Source organism: Dermacentor silvarum, chromosome 3, assembly GCF_013339745.2.
Source record: "Dermacentor silvarum isolate Dsil-2018 chromosome 3, BIME_Dsil_1.4, whole genome shotgun sequence".
NCBI classification, from domain to species: Eukaryota; Metazoa; Arthropoda; class Arachnida; order Ixodida; family Ixodidae; genus Dermacentor; species Dermacentor silvarum.
Window position 1 is genome coordinate 175273378 of NC_051156.1, and position 16750 is coordinate 175290127.

The window sequence follows — 16750 nt, forward strand, 5'->3', positions numbered from 1 at the left end:
AAGCTGCCTGCTAAGTATGAAATGGAGCAGTATATTAATGACTCAGATGGATAGTCATATTTGAAACCACAGAAGAGGTCTGGCTGTGCAGATCTCCTTTATTACATCGAAATTACAACAGTGCACATTAACTTCTATGCCCTTAGTCTAATTGATCTGTTTCCATTCTCGGGGTTCGCTGCCAGGTTTTTTTTTGTACGTTAGTCATGTCGACATCTTGAAACAGCTCGCGTGCGACACTGTCAGCAGAAGTGCGCCGCGTAACAAGAAAGAAGGCAGGGCTTGTGACGCAAAGAGAAGACGCTGGGGCCTGTGATGCATTCGACACGGGCCCCGCCTTCTCTCTTTTGTTTTCTTAACTTATTTAGCAGACGTGATCTTAGCAGACACGATTGTGAGAACACATTGTACGCACTGTGCTTGTCAGCTCAAAATGGCCAGACCTGGTGAGGGGCCCTTTAATATGTAGTCGACCGTCCACAATAAAATGCTCAATACATTGCATTTCAACATTAAAGGAATAGTGATTTGGCCAATTTTATTGCACTTTCCAACAAAGGACTTCTTGAAGCTACGTTTCCATACAATTTTTATTATTAATGTTGTTCAGCATTTCTGCCCTCTCTGTGGGCCTCTGACTCGGAAAAGGCAGTAGCACCCAACAAAGAATGACTGCTGTCTAGCAGACGAATCCATTGGCATCCAATAGGGAATCGGGAACTGCCCCACGTGATAGAAACACACCAATAATGTGCGAGTATTTAGTTTTTTTTTTTTTTTTTAATGTGCGATAGCTGTACTGTTGCCAGACGGAAAGCGCTCTTCCGCTAGGAACAGATAATAGAAGAAGGCGTCTTTCAAAGGAGACCAAAATGGCCGCGCTACTTGACGTGGTTCTCAAGCACTGCGGCGTTGAATATGATCGTTTTTGAGGTGGTTTCGCGAGCGAAAATGGCCATGAAACTGACTTTGAGACCGAATAACTCGACAAATGCACATTAGATCGCTATAGTATTTCAGGAACAGTTTCTTTAGACCTTATTGATCATAAAAAAAAAAAAAAATACTTCAAAGAATCGATTTTTCAGAAATTTTTCAGCCTCCCAGACCCGTGTCTCCCCTTAAAGTTAAGTGACCTTTTAGCTTAAAACCAATGTTACCATGTTTCTAAGCGGGCAATTTGACAATTTAACATCAACTCAATGTTCTCCTTTAGTGGACAACTGACCACATGGACAGCAAAAAGCAAGAATGAAACTGCTACACAAGATGATTACCATTGCTTTCACGCTGCTTGTCCCTGATAAAGTTCTCTGCAGTAGCCCTCTCATTGCTGACGCTGCTGATCTCTTGGTTGCATGCCTGTATTTCCCCTTGCAGTCCTTTAATCTTTTCCTGCAAGCAACAAAATTCATGGCATTTGAGGACCTACACCAAAGTATCTCAGGGAAAAAAAAATGAGCGATAAGGCAACAGTGCTTTATCTATTGTCAACAAAGCAGATAAATCAAAACAGATTGCTGATGTGACTGACCTCTACATCTTCTCTTGATGATTCAGCAACTTCTCGCTCAATTCCAGCAACTTCGTCAACATACTTCTTGATCCTGAATACAAGAAAGGAAACGTAAACACAGCTATCATTTCTGTGCATAGTTGTTGCTTAATAACACTGCACAATCGTGAGGCAGTCAAGAGAAAGGAAATCATGAGGACTTTTCGTTGGAGTACTTGTAATATGTTAAATATAAGACATATTCTGTAAAAGTATGTATGTTCCAGATTGCAAGCACTTTCATTTACAATAAAGCTGCTGCTACCACCTAAAAAGCTGGCAAGTGTTATAATTAGGAGTGCACGAATACTGAAATATTTGATTTTGAATCGAACAGTGAATGTTCAAATCATCTTATTCACAAATCGAATATCTACTATTTGGTTTCTAAAATATTTGAAATTTTGAATATCGATACCTCCTGTGAATGAGCCGGCAGTGGTCGGCGCCTTGATGCAGGCAGCGTTTCAATGGCACGCAATCTTTGTCGGTACAAGGTTCCACCAGGTCAACCGGACCGATCAACACGATTAACGATACACAAACAGCGGGAACCACAAAAGCACATATGGAAAGCTTGGAAGCATGTGTGAAGATCGGACCAATGGATCAATTCCTAGCTTAGGCTTTATACTAAACGCTATCTTCGAACACGGCAGAAAAGGTCGCCACACGCGAAGCGTCGGCAAACTCCCCGCTTTTATCTGTCGTGCAGATTGCCCTTAATAAACAGACAATAACCCACAAAAACCACCTGCCATAAAGATAGAAAAACCTCCCGTTTTCTGGACGAAAAGAGGAAAGCAATACTTTCTAAGCAATAGAAGACTGCCATTGAGCATAGTATTATTGCCCACTATCAAACTGAAAATCCGATTGGTATCTAGGATAACTTAGCTATTTCTTCAGCATCAGAGGGAAGAAAGCACTTCATTCTATTTGACAGACATTCTGTTGATAAAAAATATTTTCCAGACCTTTGTATACGAACTGAGTTGTTCTCAGTGCTGGTATACTAATTTGGTGTTCCCTTTAATAAGAGTAGAGCATACTACGCATTTCGATTCATAGGTTACCTAAGTTACTGATAGCTAGCAAGACTCTTGTTAAGTAATGTGATTTGACTCCTGAGCAAGTACTGTACTATGATTTTTGCACAAAATCTGGAAGCATAAAAGTTCGTGTTAAGTTTTCTGATATTCTATATTTGGCTTTTTTTTTTTTTATTAAATACAATATTCGATTCAAAATCTACAATTCGGTACATACCATATTCACTCACATAATGAAAGCACTTTTTTTACGAAACATATACGCAAAGTTGGGGAGTGTGTTTATTACGCGGGGTAAAATTCTGAGAGGTTTTTTTTCCGTGGCCACATCCTAAAAAGGTCGCAGTTTCGCCCGAAAGGCGGACCATCGATTGCGACAGCAAATAAGTAGACAGCTACATGAAGTACGGATAATAGTTTTACGAGCTGTATAAACTTGCAAGCATTCGCTAACTATGTCAATTAACAAGCATGGTGTCAGCGCACACAGGCAAACATGAACACTTCACACTCGATGACCGCGGACACTCGCTATCAAAACATTAGAGTGAGCAAGCACAGCAGCAACAGCGAGCGAAGTGACCTTCGTGCTGTGTATCGCTTCAACGCAAACTGAGCAGCGAGAACGGAGCCCGCACAAAGGTATAAGCCGCTGTCGCACTGCTAGACACAGCCCCTGATGCAGATTGCTTTCAAAATAAGGTGCGCGCGGCCACTCAATGCGCAGTTGCTGCGCCTGTTGCTGCACCTCCCTTGTACTGCAAAATGGGGGGGCCCCCACCATGCGCGTGCCGAAATTCGCTGCATTTCCTCCCTACTTTCCTCCCTCGAACGCAGGAGATTGAAGTGTGATCATCGGTACCGATGGCAGAAATGTGCCTGGAGTGTCCGTATAATTGCTAATATATAAAAGTAGGAGACACATCGTACGATTCGGCGTACGATTCGGCAACCGATATAATCATACCCGCTGGACACTGTATCAGACGGCAAATCGTACCATATCTCTCCTACTTCACAGCACCAAGTTCAGGGTGCATTTATTATGTGAGTAAATACGGTATTCACACACCCCTAATTATTATAAGACATTCCTGGGAATATGAACACAGAAAATATTGAACAAAGCAGAAGAGTTCCTTGCTTAAAACACAAACCGTAAACCTCCGTTGACCTGAAGTCGTAAAACCAAGAGAAAAAAAAGTCACGATAACTCGAGTTCAGGAAATATGGAACTTCATATAATCCCTGATCGTGCAACTGCTGCTTGCACATAAAAAATACTTGAAATGTATTCACTTGACGCATGCCGATATTTGCACTGGCATCGTGCAGAATACAGTTTGGCATTAGAGTACACAGTACGTTCACCCATGCTTGTCGAGTACCCATGCGAATTGCCATTGGCACGGTTGCCAATTGACTGCCAATTGCACTGCCGCATGTGACGTGCACATGCAGATATCTGTGGAAGCACCAATGTGCTCCCATCACTAACCATAGAAACGTATACAAAAGTTTCAAAAAATGTGCTGCCAAGAAGAGGTCATAAATAGGCATTTTTCGTGGGAAATAGCATCTTTTCACTGATGTGGGTGTCTGTGCTATCAGAAAAATCCCCTCCTGCCCTTCCAACACAAAGTTGTACTAACCCTAATGTACAGACATAAGCAGCTAGTGCTACTGGATTCATGGCCCTGCAGACAACGTGCGCGATCTGCCAGGATGCCTACTCAAGCCATGCTGCATAATTGTGGTATACCATGCAGCTCCAGTAGTGTTGCGGGCAACTAGTATGTGAAAGGCATGCAAAGCTGCCACTGTTCTGAACACATCCTTTACTGCTGTGCCTAACTCCTTCAATGCCAAGGCCAACCCTAGAGCAACGAGTGAGACCTGCATGAAAATCTTATGTGAAACAGATATTATGAAACATCTCACCTTTCGCTCCTCCCTTCCTCTTCTTGAATCTTTCTCCTAAGCTCATGCTTGACTGACGAGAACTGAAAGGACAAGAGGGATAGAAAAAAAATTCACAAACAAGCGCTACTAAGCTAAAAGGCAATCAGTGAATCATCACTCGCACTAGTAGTATCATGAACCCAGCCAGTTCATGATTCTACAAGTGCAGCCAGCACATTGGAAACAAAGAAGCACTAATTGCACAAGGACAGTGCTGGTCCCTCGTCCACCTAATGCTTCTTTGTCTCACTTTCTAGTCTGCTGGCCATACTCACAAAATCTAAACCAATGAATTACATAAACTCGAAACCTCGCAACCCTTATTTTATGCCAATAGATGGCTTTAGCAGTGGAGGCAATTGTAACTGCAGGAATCATACTCTTCATTTGCGATAGAAATGTTCTGCAGAAAATCTGGTGCTACAGTCGAACCCTTTATAATGAACCCGGAAGGAAAATTATTCTCTGTGTCAAACACACAAAACTTGCTGACCGATACTCATGTAAAATAACTCCCTCATAACGACCTAGACATTAGATACATCAAACTCGGGGCTTGGTATTTGTATGTATTTTCCACCTCTCATCTTGAAATGCTTTCGCACCACACTCCAGATATCTCGAAATCACTACTGCAAAAATGTCCGGAAAAAGTCACTATTTAAAGGTTTCCATACTTTGTATCCCGCTGCAATATTGCCAGAAAGTGACAACACCGTAAGTTTATAGCGAATTCTGTTTCATTCTACACCACTCGTATCATCTGCCATTCAAGGCTGGATGCGATCTGACTGATAATGGACCACCACACAGATGCACTCTGCTCAATCAGCTTTGTAAGCAGAGTGAGGGAAGATATCTTGCCGCTGCAGGCATGACCATTAAACAAGAACAAAATTTTTTTTCTTCTGTTAAATGCAGCCTAGGAGACAAAGTTTAAATAGTGACAAAAATAAAATACTGCAACATATCGACCTTGTTTATAAAGCACAGTCACAAACCTTCTCTGCAAGTTCAGTGAGATTCTGCAGGGCAGCTTCTAAGCCTTTAGTAGCAGTAGTGACTTCTCCTTTCTGAAATAAAGCAAAAAGTTGCAATGTGTAATAAGCGCAAGGAAACAGACAAAATGTTCTATGAAACAACTGAAAGCAATGCAAAGCTAAAACAGCACAGTGGCCACAACCGTGCCGATACTGAAGGGGGAAGGAGTAGGGAAACAGAACTTTGTTTTTGTTTTTAGCACAGAGTACCGAAATTTGGCAGACACATTTAAATCACATAAGTACTTATAGAGACAAATATGCATTTTCATTAAGGTACATCCATTTCAATTTGTTCCAAGTATAAGCACCATGCAAGCGATTTTGCATGCAACAGCGACAAGCGATGCGATGGAGATGGCCCAAGCGAGCAACGACTCTGAGCAATGTCTCCCTGGTGTTTCCAGTACATAATGGCAGCAAATATGCGCCGAAACTGGCGTGATGCATGCTTAAATAATTTAGGTTGATCTGTTTTGCTGCAAAGAGCAACATAAAATATTTCTGAATGTCTTGCAGTAGAATTTTAATTCTTGCACGTATCAAAATTCAGTTGTTTGCGATCTGCTCGCGCAACGGCCTGTTTTGTCACTCCAAGCCGTCGCTCAACACTGTCACACACAAAATTGCTTTTATGGGGTTTGGGCGTTAAAGTCGATCCCAGCTATATCAAACCTGTACATATCAAATTATTCTTATATCAAGCAGTTATAACATCCCCTTGAAAATCTCGTGCAATGGTATAGCACTGTACTAAGAGCGTATCGAACTCCCGTTGATCCTCACCGTGCCCCTGTAAGTGCGCTTCTCATAACGAGGTTGCAATAACTTCTTGTGTTCTTGGAATTAACCCTTTGAGGGTTTTTGCCACACATGTACAGCACCATTCTCCTGTAATATTTTTCACGTATTTGATGCCACTGGTTGTTGAGAGACGCTGCCATTTCTATAGTCATTTAAAGTCACTTGAAATTGCGTTTTTCCACTCACCATGATGCACTACCCGACTTGTTTACCTCCGAGCGCTCGCTCACAGGTCGTGTGCACGTCGTCTAGTAGCTCCAAAGCATGAATGGAGAAGGTGCTATCGTTTTTTACGACCGTCTATATTGTGCTTCCGGTAGCTTAGATATAGCAGTGCACGGACGAAGTTCCGATATATGAATAAATTTCCTTTTGCTCTGCTTTCGGTTGCGGTTCCCCTTTCGGCTGTGGTTCAGGTATTTCTGTACAATGGGGTGCCTACAGTTGTGATTTCGGTAAGGCTGCGCACGGTGGCTCTTCTTGTGGCATTTTTTTTTTCGCATTTTTTTTTCTTCTGATGGAACATGTCTTTAGGACAACAAACTCACAGCCATAAATTTTGCCAGCCATTTTTCTCAGTCTCTTATTGTATAGCATATTTCTGTGTATATTGTTGGTGGAAGGAAAGCGTTTTTGAGACCAAATATTGCTTGCTGTATTCATGTGTTTTCAATAATTCCTTACTACCACTGAAAACTGAAATTAAAAAATTGGTGAGGTACATCCACTCATCCTACTCAAGTGACGTAAGCGTATAATCTTTAAGAGCAATATCTGATCTAGAGCCCCTTGCATACCGCCACAGTACAGACAGCCTTTGCCTCTTCTATAAGTTCTTTTACAGTTCCCTAAATCACGAGTTATATATCACACCACCTGCACGCATATCACTACGAACTGGGCACCCACCACAAGTCTTACGGCCACACTCCCATACTACAACTTTTTTAATAGCGAGGCTGTTTAAGCCAGCCGTAATTTGTGGTGCGTAGCCATGGTAGCCATGGCAACCCGGAGGAGGAGGAGGAGACCGCGTGCATGCGCAAGCGGTCTCCTGAACAATTCAATAGTTAACACTCTCGCAGCACTTGAGCAGCACTCACGGCAGTCTCCCTCAGCAGCTGCTTAATATTTCTTCGCTTAGCGAGCACTACTTCAACCTACTTGTGCAAAGAGTTCAGCACAACTACAAGTTCGTCTGACGGATTCAACAGACGGCTTCTGTCTTGATGCCTAATCAGAGAATCGACGGCATCGAGGGCTTGGGCTTTGTCAACAAACTGAGGCATTCTTTGCAAGACACCCGCTCATTAACAGCTCTCGACAGGTATCCGCCAACCATCGCTAGTGCTGCACATTCTGGCGAACCAAGCGTTTCTTTGCGCCGGGTAATGTGGTTGACCAGTACTGCTATCGCCTCTTTGGGAAATTCTTAGGACGGTTCTGGCGTAGTGCTTACACTCAGTTGCCGGCTAGCGACGAGCATGTGCTATCTTCCGTGTCCATCACATTGCTGTTTTTCATGTTGACGCAATGCCTGTCTTCAGAGACTTTTCTATTCCGCACAAAACTGCTCGTGCATCTGTCTGGTCGATGCTTCCAGCTGACCTCGTCAACCAGCCTCCCCCCCCCCCCTAAAAAAAAAAAAATGATTCAATGGCGTCAGACGAAAGCTTTCTAGTCAGAACAAATCGAAAGTGCATCTCTCTCAGCAAGTATCTGACGCATTCCACGTTTGACGCATTCCGATTCTGAGCCACTTCTCTCGAAGTTCATCGCTCGGAATTTCATGAAATGGCGTTACTGTACGAGGTGCATCCAGGTGCACACCAATACGCCATACCACTGGGTATCAACTCACAAAGCGCCCTATCAAATCACTTATAGCACAACTCACTCGTGACCACAACGTCTTCTTTTCGGCCAGAAGGCTCTCATTCGCGTTGCTACTAGACGTCCTCAATGCGGCACCGACAGTGTCACCACAGCCACAGTCCTTGAATACCCTGCCGCAGTTCACCGCGTCAATCGAAGGCAGAAGGCAAGTTTTTTCCCAGCCGTGGACTGATGCAGAAAGGTGATCTCTCAGCAAACCAGCGAACTGTCGACAGGCGAGGCAAATTAATATTGTCTCGATTTGCCACTAATGGAGACGCACACATGCATTTTTTTCCCGCCTTTAACTATGCAAGGCGGCTAGCGAACTATTCTGGGGTAGCAGCGCCCCTAGCGGGCGACCTGCGAGGAGGTCAGGCAAGGAGGTTGAACGGCGCTCCAGGAGTGATTGCGCGGGCAGAGAAAGTATATAGGAGGCTATGACTCAGTGCACAGCTGTCGAAGATGAAGAGCACGGCTACATCGCGATGGACGGACAATTTGTTGGCAAGCAGCTGAGTGGCAAAAAAATAGTATGCGCGCGTTGGTGCAAAGCACGTATCAGATGAAGACGCGCGCCGCGAAGAATGTCGCGAGGCCTTCGCCGCTGCTAGCACTAATCAGTCATGAGATAAGAATTTCAGCGTCCGCACTGGTCTTGTGCTAAATAGAAACAAGATTTGCTGATTCATTGAGTAAATAAGAACGTGTTGACGTAGTTAAGCATTGTTTATTGTTGTCTTGATACGCTCGATAATTCGACATTCAGTTAATTATTCTTCTCCCATGTCCTGCAGACAGGGGGCAACCATCCGGTCACCAACAACACCTCATTTGCGCATTGTCCAAGTTTCAGGAACCAGCTTAACACCCGTGCTCTGCATTCACAGACTGCGATTATAGGCACCAGAACTGCTGGGGGAATCTGTTCCAACTAGGCCGAATCGCAGTTATGCTTCAGTTCATTTCCATTTCTTCCAGCCCTCTTTCTACTTGTCCGAACTATGGCTTAAACAACCCAGCAGTTCTGGTGCCTATTATCGTGGTTTGTGAATGCAGAGTACGGGTGTGAAGCTGGTTCCCAAAACTTGGACAATGCCCAAATGAGGTGTTGTTGGTGACCGGATGGTTGCCCCCGTCTGCAGGACATGGGAGAAGAATAACCAAGATCTTGAAATCAGAGAGCCGGAGACAGGTTAGACATTTCAAAGAATCTTTAAAGGTGGCCTGTTCGTCTACTTCCGATGGTCTTTTCAATGTGACGGCTTTTTGTGACTAGTGCAGACAGGCAAATATTGTGACTGAGGCTCTGTGCAAAGCGCTCATCCTTGTGTTGCTTGTTTTCTTCGTCCTTGTTTGATGGCGCGCAAAAAGTAATACAGTGTTCATTTTTGGCGTCAGCAGAGCTGTGGCCATCGTGAACTAGACCTTCCACGCCCAGTGCCAACACGATCCTGCAGTGGGGGTGTGGAAACGCAGGCCCATTTAAAGTGGAATACTCTCACTAGGGAAGAAATAGAGTGCCGATGTCAAGCAAGAAAGTTGATCTAGGGCTTTCTTTAGTCATGACTCCTTCAAGCACCAATTCCATCCACGAGATGCATGCCCTGTGCACACGCACAACCCACACGTGCACACCCGGGGAAGGCACTCACCATTCGCTTGTCTCTTTCAGATAAATCAGAATGCAATTTGGACAATTTATCCACCGTGCTGCGGAGTGGTGCCTGCTCCTGCTCCTTCACCTTCAGCTTCTCCTCTTCCTCTCGCAGCCGCTTCTTCTCCTCCAAGAAGACATGCCTTGCACCTTCATATTCCTGCACACAATGCATAAAAATATGCGTATCACACTATGCTCTCATTTCTGCTTCCACCATGCTACGTTCCTGCACGTACGAGTCCGACAGGCAGTAACCTACATAACACCTTTTATGGCTGTACACACCAACGGTGTCTGCTTGGGTAACGCCTGAATGTTGTCATGGAAACTAACACAAACATACAGCAAGCAGCACCCCTTTTCACAACACATAGGCCGTGTTCGGAGCACTCCAGCTCAACTTCACCCTTTCCCTACTGCTGACGCACCTAATCATCACCGGAATTTGTACTAATACACTCAAACCTCGATATAATGAACATGAATATAATTACCAAACGAAGTAAATATAAAATTTGGTTGGCCCTGCTTTATTTTAGTGGAGTATTCTACTGCTATAATGAAATCGAAAATGTAATATCCAACTTGGTATTGGTTATAGCGAAGCAAATTTTTCTTTGCAGGTGCCTCAAAATATATATTCTGGCACCAAAAATGTCAAGTATAGTCATTGACTGATTTTTTTAGAAGCCCAATTTTTCAAACTTGCGCAATTATTCATGTTTCCCCTGTGGCACCGCCACCTACTCGTAGCCCTAGAATAATAAAGCTCAGACACTGCATGACATTTCAGGCATGAAAAGTGCGCAAACGCAACTTGCAGTAGGCCATGTTCAATTTGCACTGCTGCCACGCCGTGATGAAGACCGCTGATGAAAGCAAAGCGTGAGCAAATCACAAGGGCACGAAGAAACATTCGGAAAGCAAGATGCTTGTGCGATCTCGCCCCTGGACACGCACGTGTGCATTTTTTGGCTAGCGGCTTGGCCGATTGGACTACAGGCGGCAAGCCCAGGTGTTGATCTCGCATGATAATACCTACTGAACAGTAGTGGATTCACGGCAATGCAGAGTGCACACATGTAACATATTTCTTGCACGCATAACACACACAGAAAATTGAAAAAATTTAGCAGTTAAGGTCAGGGTGCGGATTATATGCACATTTCACTTCGAAATGTAGTTTCACAGCAGCACGCACCACATTTCAAGGCAAAGTTCTCTGTTATCTAGAGTTTTGCTGTCTCCTGGAGAACTTCATTCGAAAGGGGACTTAAATCCATGCGTGTTCAAGCTCCCTCCCTTTCCCCTCTTTCCTGGTCACCCGTTCTCCTTCTCTTTTAGGATCGCCATTTTGCATTTTCGCTGTGTTGCAGATGGCAAATAGTGCATGCGGCACCAGCAAACCAAAACTTGGATCACGAAGCAGCTCAGTGGCAGTCCTTTACAGTGTAGAAGAGGATTATCAGCATCGCTGAAGAGGTGGGGAACAGAGCCGCTGTCTGTGAGAGTTGTGCATCCATGAGACGGCTTTTATAAACAGTTGAACATTGTGGTGTGCCATTATTTGTGCGGATTATACACACAAATGTCTTTTTTTTTTTCTTTTGAGAGTTTTGTAAGTGGCGGTGTGAGTTATACAAGGCCGCGGATGATACATGGAAAATCACAGTGTTTATTGTTGCTCCTATGCCTTTTTTCAGCATGGCAAGTTGCTGACGGACCATCAAAATGTGCAGGAGACCTCTTGATGGCCTGTCAGAGGCACCCGACTTCTTTTGCAATGATGTGATCAAAATCTGTCCCCCCAATATCTGCTTATATGCTATAACAAATACCGGATATAACAAAGATATTGTCGTGGTCGATGGGACTTCATTATAACAAGGTTCGACTGTATAACCGATGACGTGTATGCAGTCAATGCTCGCTACAACGAACCGTAATAATCCAATGAGAAAGGTCCGTTATACAGGAAGTTTCCACAATTAAAAATTAAGAAACATTAATTCGCCCATACTGCCGTCCAATGTTTGGTTATTGGAACCTGGAGGCACTTGCAAGTAAAAAAATTTTAAGTTACCGATGAGTATATTTGTCAGCCTGTTTTTAGTTGCAGTTTTCGACACTAGATAGCAGCACTTGTCGATTTTACTGGCAGTGTGTCGTTTATCTCTATAGGCCAACTGCTTGCACTAGTAACGTGGCTGCCTGTGTACCACATTTCTGGGAAATTTGGTACAGTCGACTTACGTTAATTCGACCCTTACAGGACCAACAAAATTGATCGAACTAAACAAGGCGCTGAAAGAACACCAAAACACATCGCCGACTCATTTGACAGTATTTGCCCTAGTCTAACACACACCCGAATGACAGGCGTGCCCGCTTTCTATGTGACCAACGTAGAAAACAAACATAGAAATAACATTAAAGTTCCTAAAAAAAGTAAAATTCTAACATGAACCCAATTGTCTGCAAAAAAAAAGAAAAGGTCTAATATGTGTTGCACAATAGCGGCCAGTTTCCCAATGTCAGCTTTGCCACCCGTTTTAAAGTCAGCTTCGCTGCAACACAGCTGTGTTATGCAGCAGAGCATGCAAACACAGTGAATGCAGCTTTCGGCACATTTTTCTTGAAAAAAAAAAAAGAAAGAAAGAATGGTGCGCGTTAGAATCTGGTAAATACCGTAATCGGGCATTGTGATCTACCGTTATTGCTTGAAAGTTTTCCTAGGGCGGGCCCACAATAGACATCTTCAATGGGAGATTACATGGGCATGTGTTCAACGCAATCATCGTCCCCTAAGCTCTGCTGATACAGATGCTGTCACTAAATGGATCACTATTGGGGTCATCATAGGAGACAGGCGTGTGCATGCTGACTGGTCATCTTCCAATTATCCAGCAAAGGCCAATTTTAGGATCGAAATAAGACTCTGGCCCATAGAAATGCATGGGTGCTGGCCGGGACCTTCGGTCGGGATGGAATTAACCGAAAAATTTAATTAACCGAACTCATATAAATGGAAGTCTCCTGTATAATTTTTGTCACTTCTGGCAGTACTGATAGGGTTAGCTTGTGCTGCTGTTATGTGGACATTTATTTTTAAAGAGACAAAAACAAGGTGCAGGTATGCCAGTGGACCTACCATCCAAGCCAACTTCTGGCGCATGCGATCAATACGATGCTGCACTTCCTTGTGCTCCTGGAACTTCTTCACTTCGGCGTCCAGGTGAGACACCTTCTGACGTTCTTGATCCAGCCGCGTCTGTTGGCCCTGCAACGAAGCCTCCAGGGTGCTCCGCTTTTGCTGCACACACAAGGGCAAAACATGCTTCAAAAAACTCTGTCATTGACTGTGTAAATACTGCTGGCCTTAGCCACCACTGGTTGTTTCTACAGTAGGGAACAGGAATCATAAACAATGACAGGAATGGAAGCAGTTAGAAAATACAATCAACCTGGGCACCTGGTTGTGCAGGAGATACACAACCAGCGAGAAAGGAATCCAACAAAAATGAGTATGTTCTGGGACTCTTCATTGTGGTTTAATTGAACAAAAGGTTGAATTAACCAGCGTCGAATTAGTACTTCATTCAGTATAACTCTGTTAAGAAGAATTGCCTGACAAAGTGAACAATTTGATGTCCATTCTTCTGTCTCCAACTGAAGCCAGAAGACTTCCGCTAAGCTGAACTTCTGGCAAGATGACCAGATTGCAAATATTTATTCGTGTTCATCTTAAACAACAAACTGCTGTACTGCAAATAAGTGTTTCTGATTTTTCCCTAGTGCAATACGCCCACTAAATCTGATGCTGCTGTCTGTTGACTCTTGAGGTGACATATTTAAGCACTTTGTCTGGACAGGAGAGCAAAACACTTCTTTCACTGCACCTGGAGTTCCTTGAGCCGCTGATGCAGCTCGAACAGATTGGAGGTGCCCACAGCACGCTCGGTGCCTTCGAGCAGCTCTTGGCGCGACATGCGCACGAAGTCCGCCACACGGTCCTGGGGCAAAAACTGGCACAGGTTGCTTACTTGAATGTTCATTTTTGCGACTAGGCCCTCGACCTGCACACAGAAAGGCATGGGGTCTGACTGTACAAGCAAGATGTGTACAAAACCTATACAGTCATCGACCGATTATTAATATAGTTTCATGGCACCCTCCCTTGCCCCATATATGTAACGTACAGTCGATCCAAAATATATTGAACTCGATAGGGATCGTAAGATAGATCGATAACGTGAAATATTATATATTGTCACGACCTAGTAAGAGACGTGAAAGCCGGCGTACAGCACGTATAAAAGCACGTTATATGAACAGCCAACGCAACGTCATTGTCGTCTCTGTTTTTCTACCTGCGCGCTACTTCAGTGTCGCTTTCATGGACGGGCACATACCCGCGGCGACGATATATATAGGATGCTGGCAATACTGCCTATCTGAAGCTTATCTGAGATCTCCGCATGCCTAGGACAGTTTCCCGCAACCATGAAAAGTGGGAACTTACTGATTTGCTTCTCCAAGGCCGCGTCAAATGCACCAACACTAACTTTTATTCTTCACAAACGTTTCAAATTGGTCTCGTTATAGAATGGTCTTCGCAACGCAAACCCTAAAGGCCAGCGTCACCTGGACACAAAACCACGGTGCGCTCCACGCCCGTCGAAGTGCTTGCTGCACATTTTTATTCAAGGTAGAAATTGACACATCGCTAAAACAAACTAGCCTGTATGGATACGCGCTGTGTCCCCATCAGCGTACTTGTACTGCAAATCGCGCATGAACGTGCTCGGCTGCGTGTCCGCTACAATAGGCCGTTTAAACAGCCGATTGTCATACGTGGGCAACAAGCCAGATGGAAGATTGTGTCAAGTTTTGAAACCAACTTCCCGTTGAAACCAGTCATCCTTGCATCTCGACCACCCTAAAAAAGACCGCGCATGTCTTCTTGCGTGCCCTGCTCAGTGCTTCCAAGGCACTGCGACTGCTATGTCCCTTCGTTATTAGCCCTTCCCCTCCAGCCCCAATGTCAGTGACTACTAACACTATACACACACTGTTAGTTTCAAAAGTACGGCTTTGAGCTTGCAGAACATCCCAGTCTATTCCCACTCAAGTATAACCATATGAGCATGAATGAAACATGTTCAGTGCGGACCTGCGAATTGCACAGCAACAAGACGTGTGCCAAATGAGGGGGGAAGGGGGGGAGTCTTGCGAAGTGTGGATGTGGTGTGCGGTGGTATTGTTAGATTTAAACTGCAATGTAAACATCTGTCCGAGTGGAGGTTGGGATCGGGATTCGTTTTAGCACCTAGCGGAATTCTAAAATGCTGTTCCCAGAAAGCCATTGTGTACAAGAAGACAAACCCAGCTGCATAGCATCTCCATTGTGGCATCCGATGCCCTGAGCCACTCGGAATAAAGATTGGATGTCATCCATGCTTTCTTGTGGAATGCGTATTGGACCGGGAGGCCTTTTGCACTTATGAAACAGAGTGGCAATCTGCTCTTGCTGATAACGTATGGCTGTAGTTTGCATGAGCCATCCATACGCGCAGCGAGCAACCCTGCTCATTTTTAACCATGGCATATACTGCCCATCAGATTCAATCTCTTGTTTGACAGCATCTACCAAAACAATGCCAGTTCAAATTTGTTGACATAGAATATTGCCAACAATGCGAATAGTGATTGCGTGTCCATTAGGAGAAGCACACTTACAGGGGCAGGCGCAGTGTTCAATATATCGAATGTGGCAGCCAACAGGAGTTTGATGTTTCGTGCAGTAGATCTCTATACTTGTGCATGGGATTTTCAAGGGGACTTCACAACTGTTCTATGTACGTAGACTGTTCAATATATCCGGGATCCACTATAAGAATGAACAAAAAGCTACTATTGCTGTAACCAAGTGAAAAACATTTTAAACATTTAAGGGGAGACCCTGCATTGACAAACTTTTTTCTTATTTCTGAGTCGATTTTGATGAAACTTGGAGTTTATGTATTTCCATCTGCTAATTTAAGATACACATTTGGTTTTCTTAGATAATAAATATATTTCTAGAAATTAAAAAAATTCATGTGTGTCGACATATAAAAATGATCTTGAGTAATCGAAGTATGCAGTGATACAAGAATCAATGCTCTAGACTGACTGGAACCAAAGTTACAGCATGTCAAACTTTTTAAAGTGTGGACTCATAGTTACACCCAGGACAAATTATTACTTTTTTAAATAATTATGTCATGATATTTGTCTATATTATATGCCCACTGCAATCTCTATTTGTCTACCTTTCTGACAAACAAATAATTATTGTGATAGGATAAGTAGAACCAGAGATATCTTAACTTCAAAATGGTGACACCACCAGAAATGCTTTTTTGAGAAGACGAGTAAAAACATTCCACAACCTGTTTATGATGATTATAGCAGAGGCTAGATCAATCAAGGATGATACAGGGATCCAATCAAGCAAGAATAAATGCTCTACACCAATCTGGAGCAATGGGAAGCACAATATCTGGGCCAATGTTCGGCTCCAAAAAGCCGAGTCTCCCCTTAAAAAGACATGTGTTAATGATTACGCGCCTGCCAAAAATTTACGCCAGCAGGGAAGTAGAATACACTTGGTTACTGCTATATTACCTCTGCGTCTGTCTGGTTGAGCTCTGTGCCACCAGGTGGCTGCACCGTGCAGGCCGTTCACATTTGCGCCCCCACTCATCCAGTAAAACGCGCAGTCCACTTGCACTTGCGTTTACCCAAATACCGGACACGC

At 43.9% G+C, this 16750-nt stretch overlaps 1 protein-coding gene across 1 annotated transcript in view; it reads right to left on the minus strand.

The window, feature by feature from the left end:
- Positions 1-16750, minus strand: part of LOC119446126 (structural maintenance of chromosomes protein 5-like) — a 69409-nt gene that overhangs the window by 38314 nt on the left and 14345 nt on the right. The window contains exons 4-10 of the mRNA XM_037710480.2: positions 13848-14024; positions 13100-13261; positions 9944-10105; positions 5571-5642; positions 4549-4610; positions 1535-1607; positions 1278-1395 (exon numbers count right to left, since the gene is read on the minus strand). Of these exons, the coding sequence (XP_037566408.1) occupies positions 1278-1395; positions 1535-1607; positions 4549-4610; positions 5571-5642; positions 9944-10105; positions 13100-13261; positions 13848-14024 (826 nt within the window). The remainder of the gene's footprint in view (positions 1-1277; positions 1396-1534; positions 1608-4548; positions 4611-5570; positions 5643-9943; positions 10106-13099; positions 13262-13847; positions 14025-16750) is intronic.